At 45.6% G+C, this 16,974-nt stretch overlaps 1 protein-coding gene across 4 annotated transcripts in view; it reads right to left on the reverse strand.

Moving 5' to 3' along the window:
• Positions 1-513: 513 nt before the first annotated feature.
• The window catches only part of HMGXB3 (HMG-box containing 3), a 519,976-nt gene continuing 503,515 nt past the window's right edge, over positions 514-16,974 (reverse strand). For all 4 annotated transcript variants that reach the window (XM_085617738.1, XM_085617735.1, XM_085617736.1 and 1 more), the window contains exon 20: positions 514-3,263. In XM_085617738.1, the coding sequence (XP_085473864.1) occupies positions 2,760-3,263 (504 nt within the window). In that variant the 3' untranslated portion in view covers positions 514-2,759. The remainder of the gene's footprint in view (positions 3,264-16,974) is intronic.

Consider the following 16,974-nt stretch of genomic DNA (forward strand, 5'->3'; position numbering starts at 1 on the left):
CTTAGTCCGAAGATTTAGTGGGCGCGGCACAGATCTCTTCGACTTCTAGGATTTATTCTTACAGTTTGACTTACTGGACACCTTCATACTAGTTAACGACCACTGGGTGCGGCTCTGCTAGCGGTCCTGGGACCTTCCGCATGACCAGTATCTTGAGCATGACATTTAGGAAGAGTACAAATAATCAAATTTAATGTTGAATATTTACCTATATTAAGTGTCTGTAAGTGTTATATAATCTTTTAAATAAAACCATTGAACTGAAATAAAAATGGACTATACCTATGAAAGTTCTGCAGTGCTCAGACTTCATTGTGACTTTTGTCCACTGCTGTCTGCTAGTCTCTTGGAGGAACCAACTTTCCAGTAATTCTTCCAGTTTCTGCATATTCTAATTAACTTTTTAATACTTAAGGTCCAGGTCTACAAATGGATTAAATTAAATACACTTCAGTTCAGTCTAGAAGATGCCACAAGGCTACCACAAGTTAAGAATAGAATGGACCCAAAAGCAAGAATAGTAAAATATTTATTCAGCTTTATGGCTTTACATAAAGGAAAAAGCAAAAAAACACTTCATCTTTTAAATAAATTAAAGTCCAGAAACAAACATTTCCCAAGTTTGTAACATCAAACTGCTTCCACAGAACGGTAGCACAGACAGATATATTGCACAGATGAATATTACATTTTTAACATCATACTTTTCCCCTTCATAGAAGGAATATTTACTCATCAGAACAATAGACAAGTATTTTAAACGTCCAGCATTGCTCCTGGACTTAAACTAGCAAGCAGGGTCTCCATGGCAGGATAACCTGGCAATAGATTGACACTTCTCCAATACTACAGATCTATCAGAGCTGTAGCCTGTCAGATACCCAATCAGTTTCCGAGAGGTCATCCACTTATAATAAGACAATTGCATTTGGCTATTGGAGGGGAGACTATGTTATTTAAACCTGAAAGTAAATGTCAGGCAGACCTTTGATTTGTTACAGGAATCTAAAGTGGGCATGTGCTGCTCACACTGCAGCCCATATTGAAGAGCAGAGACTCCTCAATGTGGGCTCACAGCACTGCCCAAAGTGGTCCCAGAAGGTGTACCTGCTCTTTTTCTAACCTTTCCACAGGAATTAATAGATCGTGTAGGCAGAGATAGCCCTCTGTACATTTCCTACAGAGTGAATGAAGATTTCCATGGACCGCAATAACAATCCCATAATTCATCCAACATGATCTTCAAAGTTGAAAAGGCAATGTGCAGCATACTTAATTTAATTGTATGCCCCAATCTTGCAAAATGTTGCAAGCACAGAAATACTCAGTTGCTTGTCACTTGGTAAGTTAACATGATGAGCAGAATTTCCAATGGTCCACTGTGAATTAAATTTGTTTTTATCTTAAAACAAATATGTCATTGAATACATTTCTACTGTTGCTTGTGACAGTATAAGAAAACACCTTTGGAATCATAATCCACAGGTACAGCAAAATGTATTTTTCAAAAAATCACGCCACACATTAAGTGGCTTAGAAGTGATTTACACAAATTCTGACTCCAAGGTCAGAATTGTAACCACTAGACCTCATTTTTTTTTCCAAATGCATTCTCCCATAACCTTCAAAATAAACAAAAGTGATGTACAGCTTGAAACATAAGAGCCTCCATGATATAATGTATGTGGACCCCTGCTGATCAGTTGCAGTGATAAGGCGCTTGTACTGTGAAAGAGATAACATTTACATGTGTACTCCTGTTCTGTTTAGGTGTTCCATCAATCTGGATTCATTACTAGAAGTAGTTGCCAGTGTGGAGCATTCTCTAGCTGTAACCAAAATTCATGCAATGGTAGATCTGGCTCAAAGATGCTACTTGTAACTGCAAGATTGACCTGAGCATTGGCTCATTCGACCTAACCCTCCATCATATTTGCCGAGAGACTGCACACATTTGATAGTGACAATTCTTGACTTCTCCAGCCTTGTACAGCAGAGTCCATGGGCTCTAATGGGTAGGTCTACAGTCCCAAATAAATTCTTGTCCACGCAATCATTAAGTACGTCTTATAGCAGCAGCATATTACCATCAGCAGCAGAAGAACCTTTTTTTAAAAAAAACAATTGTTACACCAAGTGAAGCTATTACAGGTATAACATTGAGGAAAATGTCAAAGCGAGTTCCATAATGTTAGGCTACTTCCATCTCTAGGGTGGCTCAACCAATCCCAGTGTCATCCTAATTTTGGGACCTCTACTATAGGATAGGTTTTACCTGGAATGACATCAGACTACACCAATATACTCTACTCATGCATACCAGCTGATGCATTCTGAACTTCCAGGAGGCTGGCAAGTGCAATCATTCACAGACCTCATATGGGGCTAGTGCATTTCAGTCAAGGAAAACCCACTTGCTTGCAAAATATTCTGATTTGTCTTACACACCACACATAGCCAAGAAGGTGTGAGGTTATGTGCAAGGAGTTCACAACTGGGAGAGAAGCAAAGGTCAGGTGGCTCTTGTCTGACAGGAAGGGAAGGGCAGAAGCATTATCAAGATGGCAATCTCAGCACTGGTCATTATGGCAACTCTTAAGAGCCTGGATGCATGTTCTTCGGTAACAAACACGTTCACTGTTATAGTAAACAAGGAGGGTTGGGACTGAAACTGATACAAAGTCGCCTCAAGATCCCATAAACCATGTAAGGCCTTGTCTTGCCTACCATCACAAATGACATCTAGCAGGGCTTTAAAATTAACTGCCAGGTGTTACAAAGATTCCAGATGCTGTTTTTTCTTTCTCATCATCCTCTCCTTCTTCCTCATCCAAGCTGTCTTCCGTTTTGATTTGTGCCACTCCCAGCCGGTACAAGGTATCTCGGATTACTACCTCACCAGGCTGGCAGCTCTGTACAATCTCATGGATCTGACGGTTCACAATCTCCCGACTAGTGAGAAAATCAATGAGGCGGTTGTAGAGGTAGTAGTGAGTGGCATTGTCAAAGGTGATAACCTGCTGGCGGACCATGCTAGTCTTGCTGTCATTAATAGCAGTAATGATGGCTTCATATGGCTCAAGCTCCCGGCACAGAGAGAGGGAACGGTGCCTTGCACTGCTGTTGATGTGGCTGCTCTGCTCACCTCCAGCATGGACGATTCTGCGGCAGGTGGATTTGGTCACAGGGTGCTGAAGAGAAGGCTCAGCTACGGTCATATCCACATTGTAGTGTTGATCAAGCAGCTCCGGGGCAGATACATACTGTGGAAGACATATCACTATTAATATAATTTCAAAATAGGTCAGACCCACAGCCAAGATCAGTGTGCAATTTCTGATTCTGTAGAAATTCTCTTCAAGAATGCTTCAAACAATGTATCATAGGTGAAAGGCATACATTTTAACACGTTAATGGTTTCCATGGCTCAACTGAAGAGCCAAAATAGGAACTACACCATACTGTTGGTCAATGTCTTACTCGCCCCTTAACCTAATCCTCTTCTGCCTATCTTCCACTACTTGCGCGTCATCACTTTCTGAAACTCACTTAATCTGGCTTCGCTTTTATACCTTCGTTCTTTTCCACTCTCTACTAATTGTTTAGCTTAGAATTGAAGATTTTCAGCTCTGACTTTTCTTCAACATTTACTCCCTCCTCTAGTTTCTGTTATCAAGATGGATTACTTCTGTAGTTTATAGAAGTAGTCTACTTCATTGACTTGCTTTGTTTCTCCTTTTATATTGTTTCCTGCCTAAAGGTGAGAGTGGAAGTTGTGTTTTACACTTTTTTTTGCTGCCCACGATTCACAAATACCGAAAGTGATCTTTTTCCCTCAGGTCACATTTTAACTTTGTTTTACCCTTCTCCGTGTCCTTCTCCACATTATCATTCACTGATCACCTGATGACTTAGATTTGTATATGAGAATGGACTTCTCCCCAAACATTGTCTTATGTACTGCTTCCAGTCTACCTTTCCCATGGTATGGTAAAAAAAAAGAGCATCAATGATAACCATCATGAGAGTATGACAGAAATGAAACGTCATTGTCTCAGAAGACAAAATAGTGAACAAGAAAACGGTTCCTATTATGTCAATGAGCTCAAATAGAAGAAAACTCTTTGCACAAAGGGACATATTCGGCATCAAATTCCACCAAAGAATCATTTTAGATAAAATAGGGCAATAGGAAAAGCATTATACGAAACACTTTTAAAAACAAATTGACATTCATCAAATTCCAAACAGATTTGGCAAAAAGCTGTCCACAATATGTTTTAATATCTTGAAACCTGTCAAGACTTACAGCATTTCTTAATTTACCTTCCCACAATCCTCTCATTCCCGCCTCTTGCACAAAATTTCTCAACATCTGGTCCCCCTTAAAGGTATAGCTAAATGTATAAACCCAATCATAATCCCCAAATCTTTTAAGGACTTTCTGCTACTCCAACATAAAATGTGCATGTTCAACTTCTCTCTGTCCCACAGTGTTTATAGAGACTGTATGAAAATAGGCCAAGTTGTTTCGCTCTTAAAAACACTTTGCTTTCTAAGATCATATCAATCACTTCCATCTTGTTTCCAGATCTCCATTCTTCACGTTTCTTGAAACTTGTGCTAATGATGAACCTAAACAATTCATCAACAATAGCAACCTCAACAAATCATACATGATGCCCTGCACATCTTCAATAATGGTGATTCTGCCTTTTTTTTTCTACTGGATCTATCAGGGCCATGCGATCCACGGACAGGACATTGCATCACATCTTAATACAACATTTGAAAGATCACATGGGATAAATCATTTCACTCACAGCAGATTGCAGCAGATTAAGACATGCTGCTCATTCTCATTCTCCATTCCAACACCCTTGTTTGTCAATCTACATCTCATAACCCTTGGTGATATTCTATACAACTTCAAACCATTATACTACCAATACACTATACTTGAAACTATCTTCTATGGATGACATCTCTCACTTAGCTAAGACTATGATAAACATTCAAACCTGAAAAACCTTCCATTTGATGCGCATCTCCCACTCTCACTCTACCACTCCTGTACAAAAGAATCTCCCCTCATTGAACACTCTATACTTTTAACCTTCAAATATTCACAGCGCAAAATCTCTTGCTTTTATTCTTGGCAAACATCTTGCACATTTGTGAGATAGAATCCTTATTTCTCCATAGGATCTTGAGGGAAATGGTCCAGTCCCTGGCCCTGTGTAAACATCATGGGATTTTATACTCGGAGATTTCTAAAATCAATCTTATTTCCTGTATCTTCCTGAAAGTCACTATACTTTTCTCACCAAGGGTACTTTTCAGGAAGCAGACAAATTTCTTCTAAGAAATTAGCCCTGTACTAATTTGGACAGTTTCCTAAAGACTAAAGCTGCATCTACAAATTGGTCTGTTTAGTTGACATACTCCTGCACTCAGAATCTTCTCACTAGCAAACTAGAAAATCCAGTTTATGGTTGATCTCACTCACTATGTACAGCTGATATTACTCTTCTTTCAATTAAAACAAACACTGAATCATTCCTCTAGATGCACACCTGCAGTTTTGATCTCTAGCCTTCTTTCTTTCCACAACATTTGCTCGCTCACCATTCAAAAGAATATTCAAACATCTACTATTCATTCAATACTGTCTCCTCCTTCCCCATCCCTAGCTCCACTCTCCTTGTCACTTAGCCTTGTTATGCCCTAGGTCTTCCAAGAATTAACTCCTATTTGCATCTTTAAAGAATACAACCTTATCCAACAAGACGTCTTTTGTTACTGTTTGGTACACTTCATAACCGTTGCACAAATGTATTATGTTTGTAACTGTATGTTGGGTGACACCGGTGGATTAGGAGCAGTGCTTCCCAGATTTTGACCCAGTCTGGCAAGAATAGCACCCTAGAAGAGGATCTAATCCTGATCAAAAAGTGCTCTTCTTACATAGATGATCAGATTTACTGGGTGTGCAGTTTATGTACGATGACCAAAACTGATGAGGCGGCTAGTACCTATACCCTCTGGTGGTCAAGAAGGGCAGACTGAGTCAGCCAGAAAACTGAGGCAGAACAATTTGGAATGGATCGAGTGCTTTTATACCATGGACTCTGACAAATGTCAGAATCTGTTACCATTATAAGGGGATCCAGCAATAATACTGAAACACAGGATGAGTTGGTTCCAACTAGGCAGGGGGGTCCTACTATAGAACAAGGAATAGGCTGGTGACTTTCCCAAAGCACCCAAGGAGAAAAGCTTTCAGGATAGAAGCCTGTAATGAAGGGCGTGCAGGTTGTCCGAAATGGTCAATCTTCCCAAATGTAACCACCATTGTCTGTATCACACAGGACACTTCAAGAATTAACTACTGTTGGAAAATGAGGCAGCATCTGTGAGGCCTGCACAAATAACATGACTACATTTGTGCTTCACTGGGAACCAAACACCCAATTGTAGCGCCTGACTCTCAGAGGGTAGCGTTGCAGAGTAGTCTGAGGCATACTCAAGGGAGGTGGTGTGGGCTAGTAACCGCCATTTGCAGATGCGCAGAAATAACACTCAATAATTGATTGTCCAGTCTGAACTTTGCTTTATAAAAGTAAGAGTACACTTATTAAACACACACACTACTCAGTACTATGCACCAATTTACAAATATACATAAGCTGTTGGAATTACTTTGTGACATTTCATAACATCTCCACCCCTCCCGCAAGGGGGGCGGGGTCTAGCACCACCACTCCCATGTATGCACATCATCTTGCCCCAATGCAGGTAGTTGAACATAACCGGGAGCGAGGGCCCTGCACACTGGCATCATCCCAGTGGCGACCCACCCCATTATCTCAATAAGCATTTAAAATAGGTACACCTGCCCTGGTGACACATAACCCTGACGGAGCATTTCCTACTGCCTATGAAGTTACACCTCTACATCTTAAGGGCTACCAGTCTGGGTTCTTCACCTAAGCGCAGCAGCAAGAACACATGTTTAAGCATCACTTTAGAATGACCGTACTCATCACATTTGTTGGACATTAGAATGCGTTGCAATTACAGCCACTAAAGGCATCACAGATAAAATCACAGGATTAGGTATATACAGCCAGACACCCTAGCAGGAATGTCTGGCAATATAACCCCACTTTGCTTATGACATCACCTTACACAGGTAACTTCACATTACCCATGTGACTTTCAGTCCCCCTAAAAGAAATAATGTGGTCAAATGCATTTGTGGTGCAATTACACCTCTTCACCTCCAGGGGATGCCCTTCTCCAGACATCCCCAGCTCAGTTCTTCATCGTTTGGTGCACTTCTCAATAGACCCCCAGTTGTAGAACAAAGGTTCATGCCCAACAGGTGTTAAATTGCAGGCTGAGCCCTTGAGAGGTTATCTTTTTTAAGTCCCTAGGAGACTAGGGGGCGGGGGCAGGGGAGATTTCCATTTGTGTGCTGGGGAGACTGTGTTGCTCCTACAGTTCCCCCTGCATCCTGGCACACATGTGGTTGTGACCCCGTTCTCCTGGGGCCACCACACGTGGAGGAAACGCTGTTTTTCCCCTGCAGGCCGGTCCAGGCCTGCAAGGCATTATGGGCGCTTTTCCTCGATTCTCCATGAATATTAGAGCAACTGCTCCCCCGCTGCTCTGGGGAGAGCCACGCTGCCTTTTGGCCTGGCGCTTTCCGCCGCATCCAGGGCTCGGTGTGGGGCCCGGTCCCACCTGGACCCCCAAGTGAGTGTAGGCGGCGCGGGGAGCTCACCTCCGGTCGCTCGCTGGTTTTTCGGGGGCCAGTCCCACCCGGGCCCCTCGCAGCTCCGTCCTTCGTTCCAGGGCCACCCGGGACCCCCGTCTGCTCACTCACTGGAGGGCTGCCTGGGGGTGGGCCCGAGTTACTTGATTTCGCCCGCGAGGGGGGTCACTCGACTGCGCGCCCCCCTCCTCCTCCTCATCACCCACCAACACCGGAGCCATCTTCACGGGGAGCGCGATGGCACTCCCGGCTATGAACTCTCTTCGAGGCAGGGGCGCGACGGCGCTCCCCCTCCACCGGTGTCTTTGAGGGCCAGGGTGGGCTCCTGGCAACCCTTATGGTCCAGTTCACGGGGAGCGCAACTGCGCTCCCGGACTTTACTTCTTTCTGGGGGCAGCCCCCGGGACTTGACCCACCCCGGGGGCGCATTCAAGATCGGCGGCGGAGCCCCACGCGCTTCGTCGGTCTTCTTGGAGGTCAAAGGTCACCTACCTTCCGGTGGGCATATCTCGGCCCCCAGGCTGCCGATTTGCCAAATGTTCGCCTCCTCTCACTCCTGGTGGCGCTCCCCAGCCACTGGGAGCACTCTCCTTTGCCCTCCTGGTCACACGGAGGGGGGGATTCAGCAGGAAGCGGTCTTCACTGGCTACTTGCACCAGCCTTTCGCCTGGCTCTCCTCCTGGGCCTCTGTTCTCCCTGCGCAGAGGCCCCTGCTTCTGCGCACTGGTCCTGCACTCTTCTCCTGGCGCTGTTCAGGATCCTGGAACAGTCAGGGGGTTTCTCCTTCCAACTGCCCATTGCGCCAGGCTCCGGCACCGTCTGCCTCTGCAGACCACACCCCAGAGAGAGCTCCTCTTCCTGTGCAAGTTCTTTTAAGAAGTTGGGGAGGGGGCTGACAGGAAGTCTCTGTTTGCCCTATCACACAGCGACATCACTTCACTGCCCCTGCTTCCTCCTTCCTGCCCAGGCCTCTGGGTTTGTTCAAGATGCTGTCGCCTAGGGTCTCCTGCCACATGGTCTCTGAAAGCCCCTTCCCCGCTTGCTGCCTTCCCTCCCTGGTGCAGCCTGGCACCCAGTGATAGCTGCTGATGGATGAGCCTGTAGCCCCACCCATCTTCTCTTCGTGGAGAGGAGGTCTTCGCTCTGGGAAGAAAGGTCATCAATCTAGGCTACTGAGGTCAGCCCCCAGCCTGGGCCTGGTTATGACTGACTCAGAGAAATATGACAGTTCTGGATGACCCGAAAGCAGTACAAATATGACTTTGGACTTTGCAGAATACTTCTACTCACACCTGTTACAGTGGACTTTAGTGTGTGTCTGGAATCTGTAGGCCTTAGGAAAGTTAATCTAGCCCATGGGCTCCACATCCCCATAAGGGAATAATGAAGTGAACACAGTAAAACACACTGACTTTCCCTGGCACGTTTCTTCCCAGTGTATAAAGCCTATCCCATGTCACCATCCCATTCTGCATCAGTCCTGCCACACCAGTCTATCTGCACCTGCTCCTTGGCTGCGCACGCTAGGAATCTCCCCTGCGCACCCTACACGTGTGCACACGCATGTACACGTGTCTGCATGTAACCAGCCCAGGGTCCCTTACTCCAGCTGCTGCGCAGTGGCCTGGTCGAGCCAGGGGGAAACCAGTAAAATCCCTATGCAGTCTCTTTCATTATGAGTTCACTGTGGGTGAATCCCAACTTATGAGGCTCCCCCACAGTAAAAGCTCAACAATTAGGTGCTCAAAAAGCGAAAAATCCCGGCGGCCCATAGTGTCAGAACCACCTTCTAATAACTACTCACTAAGTTATCCATGAACTACATACTCACAATGCCCATACATGTCTTACACTTGATGAAGGAGACTGACCCTCAGCTAAGTGCACTTGATACACCTATTACCATAGACAGACGGTAAGTATTTCCCCACAGTGGTACAGGTAAAAGGCGTGTGCTCTTAGACCTTCAAATCGCTATCAGCACAGAACCAGTCACTGTGTAGCCTGGGTTAATGGGCAATGGTTTTCCTCACTTAGCAAGGGATACAGTGTAGGTCTGCCCAGTCGGTCAGAGAATAGCTCTGATGGCTGTCGTAAAACAGCCTGAGCACCTCCAATGGATATGCATTACTGTTCAGTTCACAAGAGGAAAACCATAATGTTGCCCTGAAAAACATACATCCGCTTCTAAGCAGTGCAGAGTACGTTTGCCCCAATAGCTTGAAGAAAAGGAACTATTACACATATGGCAACCTTTCAAAAGCAATCAGTAAGAGTGTTGTGCAACAAAGAATAATATTAGTATGGCGTCCATAATATACCACTAGACTATATGCAATGAAATGGAAAATAAGTAAGGTCAATTTTAAGATTTTATCACAATGTGACACTACGTTTAGAAAAATAGTGCAGAGTCAAAGTCAGGGGAGATATGAAATACATTTTTTAGAGGACTACTTAGTGTGACTAAATCCCTGCATTGTCACATTGGGCACCAGTGGCTATGAACAGACATTCCTGGTACAAAAGGCGCAACTGTGTTTTGGCAAGGACTGGAAGCACAACAGGACCAAAGAAGGAAAGAGACCACAAAGTGTTCCTACAATGGAAAGGTGATAAGTGTCTGAGTCCTTTAGGTATCCAGGTTTCCCAACGTGGAAGTCAAAATGCACCTCTCTTTGCATGTCACTGTATGCACAAGTAGAAAAGACATACCACTACTACTATGTGCATCAATTGTCTGATTTTCATAATTGACTGCTTAGTGAGGAGTTAAAAGCACCAGCAAAAGAATCAAATGCTCCAGGCGATGACCTTTTAATACAACATCATATGCCAATCCAATTTTGTTGGAATTCAACACTGACCTACCTCTGAAAAGTGGAACTTCTGCTTGTCCAAGTCATTTAACTACATCATCTACCACCCACCAAATGATAAACTGTGAAACTATGTATTGTTTACATCACAATGCCACTTGTAGACTTCCCATGACCATGTTTTTACAGATTTTGTTTTTTCACTGCCAAATCACAAGGCATGAAACATTTTGCCTTTTCATCACTTCAACCAAAAGTCCCATAGCAACGGATTGTTTCAACCAATGCTTGATACCTTTTACTACCACAACTGGGACACCCATGGTAACTGTACAACCGAAAGATGTAAATAGATGGCCAGAGATAACAGCAGCATGAACGGGGCCACCAGGACAGGAGTGGGCAAACTACTCTGGCTAATCACAAAAAAACGTATACATTTGATGTCATACCAGTATGAAGAAACTAGCACAGACATATAATGAATGAGTTGGGACCAATTAAGCAGAAAACAACTTGAAGCACCCAGTTCACACCCATACTCAGAGAAAAATAAGGTAGTCACTGCATATGGTACCACCCTACAGATGACTATTCCCTTCACTCTCTGCGTCAACAGCAGAAACAGAAAAAACACAATTATAGATGTCTCGCTCACATACCAGAGTCCAAAGGATACCATTTAGAACTTGCTGGTTTCTTCCAGGACAAAGCCAAATCATCTAAATGAAAACCACAGATAATAACCACAGGCAGATACAACTACCATCATGCTTTGGTCAAAGAAAACACCAGAAACGGCTGCCAGACTTCACTTCAACAACAGCATTGTACACAAGACCTACGTTGTTTTTTCAACCAAACAAAACAAAATAAAGCTGCCCCCTAGCTGCCATCACGAACAAGCAGATACTAGTTGACTGCTGCCTTCTAACTAAAACGTGCAAAGCACAGTTCTTTTTCACCTTAGTTTTGCAAGAAGCATATAACTAGATAGAAGTTACAGACAAATGTAAACATCTTAATACTTTTGTCGCCTCTTTATGTTACCTCCTCATGCCCTTTAGATTAGCTTGTGTATTCCAAAGGCTCATAGATAATTTTTTCATAAACATGGAAGATGTGGCACTTTTCCAAGACAATACTATTTTTGCTTCAGCTACAGAAGAATACAATATTTTTCTGTATCAAGTTCTGTCAACTCTGAAAAGTGAATGCATTACGCTATATTAAAAGGAAACATTTACATACAGGGGTTCACTTAGGACACTATTTCGTAAAAAGGCATTCAACCAAAGGAAGAGTTACTCAAGGCCATCAAAGGATGTCACTGTGCCCTTATCAAAAGGTCAATTAGTTTCATTTTTAGGAATGTGTGAATATTCACAGATTATTCAAGGTTTCTTGCATGCAGTTTATTTAAGAAATCCAAATGTGTGGTCATAAGATATGAGCTAAGATTTTAACAAGTTTTGAAGAACTCAAGATCTTATGGTCTTGTTAGATGATGAGAAGTGAAGGAGTCTCAACAGAGTGGCCTTATCCAATATTCGTCAGAATATAGAAGCGTTTGATTTGTCAAAACCTAAGAATGATTTTACATTGCCAGAACAAGACTTGACAAATAAGTATGTTATTTATTCTCCTGTGCTTCAGGCAGTCGGGAATACTAACTGTGAAGTTGTCCATATCAAAAGGCGTGATAGAATGAGAAAAAAGAACCAGGATACTTGAAAATTATATTGGATCATGTTCATCTCTTATTTTGTTTTTTCGTTGTTCTACTACTGTTTCTCATTTCATGTTTTATTTGCTCAAGGTGTATTTCTTTTGTTAAATTTATATTCCTTTATGGAAAGGAAATATGTTTCATTCGTAGCATTTATCAGAGCATTATATTGAACTGTTTTGCCTCCTGTCACGCCTTGTTCCTTCCTATGTCCTCATCTTGTGCCTCTAGTTTTATTGCTCATGTCCCCTGCTAGTTTGTTCTGTGTATGTGTTGTGAGTTGCCATATGGTATGTGTTCCACATGCTTTGTGAATAGAAAGAAATTTGTTTAGATTTTGAATGAGATCTTCATGTGATGTCGCTCCTCGTGGCAGGACTCAAAGGATTTACTAAAAGGTCTTCAGTGTGCTGATGCCTTACTACTACGTGAATGTTTCTCAGCCAGGGTGGGATGTCTTCTTTCCCTGTAGTGGAAAGGACTTTAGGTTTCCTGGACAGGGGTTTACTAGTTAGTTGATAAGAAATAAGTTACTTACCTGTAACTGCAGTTATCCAGTATTGGTATCTTTCATGGATTCACATGCTTGAATCTTTCCCTGTCGAAGTGGGAGTCCCTAGGTAATCTAAATAAAGCAGTAAACAATTCCATTGGCTATTATGGTGAGATCCATGTATTTAATAGCCTATCTACCTCCTTTTTAAAAACAGGACCAAACGAACAAGTTACTTACCTTCGGTAACGATATATCTGTAAGAAACATTAGTTAGTTATAGATTCCTTACCTTAGAATTACCCCAGGCGTCAACGCAGAGCCATGCAAGACACTTACCACTGGTGCACAAAACTAGGGCCCTTAAAGGATGACCTTAACCCTAGAAATCAGTTCGCAGAATGGGGAGAATGGGTGGGGCGGTAAGGAATCTATAACTAACTAATGTATCTTACAGGTATATCGTTACGGAAGGTAAGTAACGCGTTCGTCTTAAAGAAACACGTTAGTTATAGATTTCTTACCTTAGATACCCCAGCAATACCAACCCCGGTGGTGGGTCTTCGAACCAAGATCACACCAAAAAGTCCTGGAGAACAGAACGGTCAAAGAAGCCATCTCTCTGGACTGGACTGTCCAGGCAGTAGTGTTTGGTAAACGTGTGCAGCGATGCCCACGTAGCTGCCTGACAGATGTCATTCAGAGGAACTCCTCTTCCCAAGGCAGTAGAGGCTGCCGTGGCCCTGGTGGAATCGGTGCGTAGCCCCACTGGAGACTCCTTTTTAGCTAGAAAATAGCATGCCTTTAATACACCAAGCGACCCATCGGGAAATGGTTCACTTGTGTACTGACCGACCTTTCTTGGCACCCACGTAGCCAACAGAGAGTTGGTCATCTACCCGGAACGGTTTTGTGCGATCCAGATAGAAAGTATGCGCACGTTTTGGGTCCAGACGGTGGAGCCACTCTTCCTCTTTCGAAGGATGCGGAAAGAAGGTGGGTAAAGTAAAGGTCTGCCGGATGTGGAAGGCAGTGACCACCTTAAGAAGGAAGGATGGACAGGTCCTGAGAACCACCTTGTCCGGATGGACTGACAGTAAAGGAGGTTTGGAAGAAAGGGTCTGGAGCTCACTCACCCTTCTAGCAGAAGTGATGGCTACCAGGAAAGCAGTTTTAAGAGTCGAGTCTAAAAGGGCAGTTGTGAAGCGGTTCAAAGGGAGCGCACATTAAATAGGTAAGAACAAGGTTCAAGTCTCACTAAGGCATAATGAAGGGGATTGGAGGAAAGAGATGCGTTAAGCCTTTCAAGAAACGGTTAATTTCCGGGGACCTGAAATGAGAAGGCTGATCTGGTAGTCGAAGGAAGGCAGAGATGGCCGAAATATAGCCCTTGATAGTGCCCAGAGCAGAGCCCTGCTGGGCCAAAGAGGGAAGAAACAAGAGAACCTCAGAAAGAGGGGTAGAAAGGAGATCCACAGCCTTTGCTGTGCACCATGCCACAAGCGTATTCTATCGGCAGGCGTATACCTTCTTTGCGGAGGGACGCCTGGCTGCCAAGATTACATCACAAACTTCGTGTGGCAGGTCAAAAGATGTCAACTGCCGCAGCTCAATATTCACGCAAGGATGTGGAGACTGGACAGATTTGGGTGGAGGTCCGTCCCCTGCTGCTACGACAGAAGATCCTCCCGAAGAGGCAGTCAGATCGGAGGATCGATGGCCATGTTGAGCAGCTCGGGATACCAGACTCTTCGTGCCCAATCCGGAGCCACAAGAATGACTTGGGCCCGGTCGCGCCTGGTCTTCTTCAGCACTCTGGGCAGAAGTGGTATAGGCGGAAAGGTGTACAACCGTCCGCAATTCCACTTGTGACAAAAAGCGGCGCCTAGCGAGTGCCGCCTTGGAAATTACAATGCGCAGAATTGCTGACATTATGCATTCTCTTCGGTGGCGAATAGATCTAACCAAGGCTCTCCCCACTGTCGAAAGAGACCTTGCACCCCCTCAGAGAGAAGACACCATTTGTGATCCATCATGTACCGGCTGAGTTTGTCCGTCCTGGCGTTCAGGGAACCTGCCAGGTGTTGAATCACCAAGAATATGCCCTGATGTTCCAGCCATGTCCAGAGGCGGAGGGCCTCCTGACATAAGGTCCACGACTCACCCCGCCCTGTTTGTTGCAGTACCACATGGCGGTGGTGTAGTCCGTGAACACCTGCACTACTCTTCCCCGGACAGAGGGAAGGAATGCTTAGAGTGCAAGACGAATCGCCTGGAGCTCCAGATGGTTGATGTGGAGCCCGGACTCCGCCGGAGACCAGAGGCCTCTGATCTGCGCCTCCCCCATGTGGCCGCCCCAACCCAGAAGGGACGTGCCCGTCACCACTGTGTGCTCTGGATGGGGAAGGGAGAGGGATCTGCCGTTGACCCAATCTTGGTTCGTGAGCCACCAATGCAGTTGACGAGCAGTGCACTCCGAGATCTGGACGCAATCGGACAGATTCCACTGATGCTGCGCCCACTGGAACTTCAGGTCCCACTGCAGAGCACGCATTTGCCACCTGGCATGATCGACTAGCAGGATGCAGGAGACCATGTTGCCCAGCAGCCTCAGAGTCATTCTGACTGAAACCCGGGATAGAGGCTGAAAGATCGGAATCATAGCCTGAATATCCCAGACTCTCTGTTCGGGAGGATAGACCCGAAGTCGGGTTGTGTCCAGAACCGCTCCGATTAAGAGGAGCTTCTCAGAGGGAATCAGGTGTGACTTCGGCACATTGATGGACAACCCCAGCAAATGCAAGAGGTTGGCGTAGTCTGGAGGTGGAAGATGGCTGTCTGGGACGATCCCGCCTTCAACAGCTAGTCATCGAGATAGGGGAAGACTATAACCTCTGATCTGCTCAGATGAGCTGCGACCACGGCCATCACTTTCATGAACACCCGAGGGGCGCTGGTAAGGCCAAAGGGGAGCACGGTAAATTGAAAATGCTTGTGGCCTACCATGAATCGTAGGTAACAACGGTGGGCCGGCAGGACGGGGATGTGAAAATAAGCGTCCTGCAAGTCCAACGCTACCATCCAGTCTTCCGGGTCGAGGGCAGACCAGACCTGAGCAAGCGTCAACATTTTTAACTTCTCCTTCCGGAGGAAGCGGTTGGCGTCCCTGAGATCCAAGATAGGACACAGGCCCTTGTCCCTCTTGGGGACCAGAAAGTAGTGGGAGTAACAACCACGACCTACTTCTGGGACAGGACGCGCTTGATGACTCCCTTGGCCAAGAGAGCCGTAACTTCCTGCTGGAGATGATCCTCTGACATGCGGTGGTATCTTGGTGGCATGGCTGGAGGGGCAGTCTCGAAGGGGAGGGAGTAGCCCCTTCAGACTATTTGCAAAACCCACCTGTCCGACATGATGGTGCGCCAGTGGGGGAGGTGATGGCGAATCCTGCCGCCCACTGGTGTTTGATGGGCCTGAAAGGTCGGACTAGGAGGATTTGAAGCCCGCTGCAGAGGGGGAGTTGGTGGACTGGCCTGCCCGCTGGCCCACAGAACCACAACGGTTGTTTTCACGTCCCCGGCCGCGTGAAGGTTGTTTAACTTGCTGCGGCCTGTGGCTCTGGGCAGGACGTAGCGGGGCCACCCCTTCTGTAGCCATGAAAGGGGCGAAAAGCAGACTGCTGAGGGCGGGTGGAGAGGCCCAAGGACTTGGCCGTAGCCCTTGAGTCCTTGAAACGCTTTAGAACGTTGTCTGCTTAATCGCCAAAAACGCGACGGCCATCAAAGGGCATGTCCATCAAGGTGTTCTGGACATCCCCTGAAAAGCCAGTCGACCTCATCCAGGCGTAGCTACAAAGCGCTACCGACGTTGAAATGGTTCGACCCAGAGAGTCGGCGATGTCCAGCCCACTACGTATCGCAAACTGGAAGTGGAGGCTTGGACCACCAAGCTCTCCGGGGTGGGGTATTGGGAAAGGAAAGTGGGGCCCTCCGGAGCGGGGCGTTGGGCAATCATCCTGTCCACGGGAGCCCCCCCTGTTGGGCCTGGGCCATGTGCCCAAAAGGATGTCGGTAAGGGCCTCATTAAACAGTAGCAAGGGCTCTGAAGAGCTCGCAGCCGGTTGAAGCACCGCTGTCAGGAGGTTAATATGACC

The sequence above is a fragment of the Triturus cristatus genome, chromosome 7 (assembly GCF_964204655.1).
Source record: "Triturus cristatus chromosome 7, aTriCri1.1, whole genome shotgun sequence".
Lineage (NCBI taxonomy): Eukaryota > Metazoa > Chordata > Amphibia > Caudata > Salamandridae > Triturus > Triturus cristatus.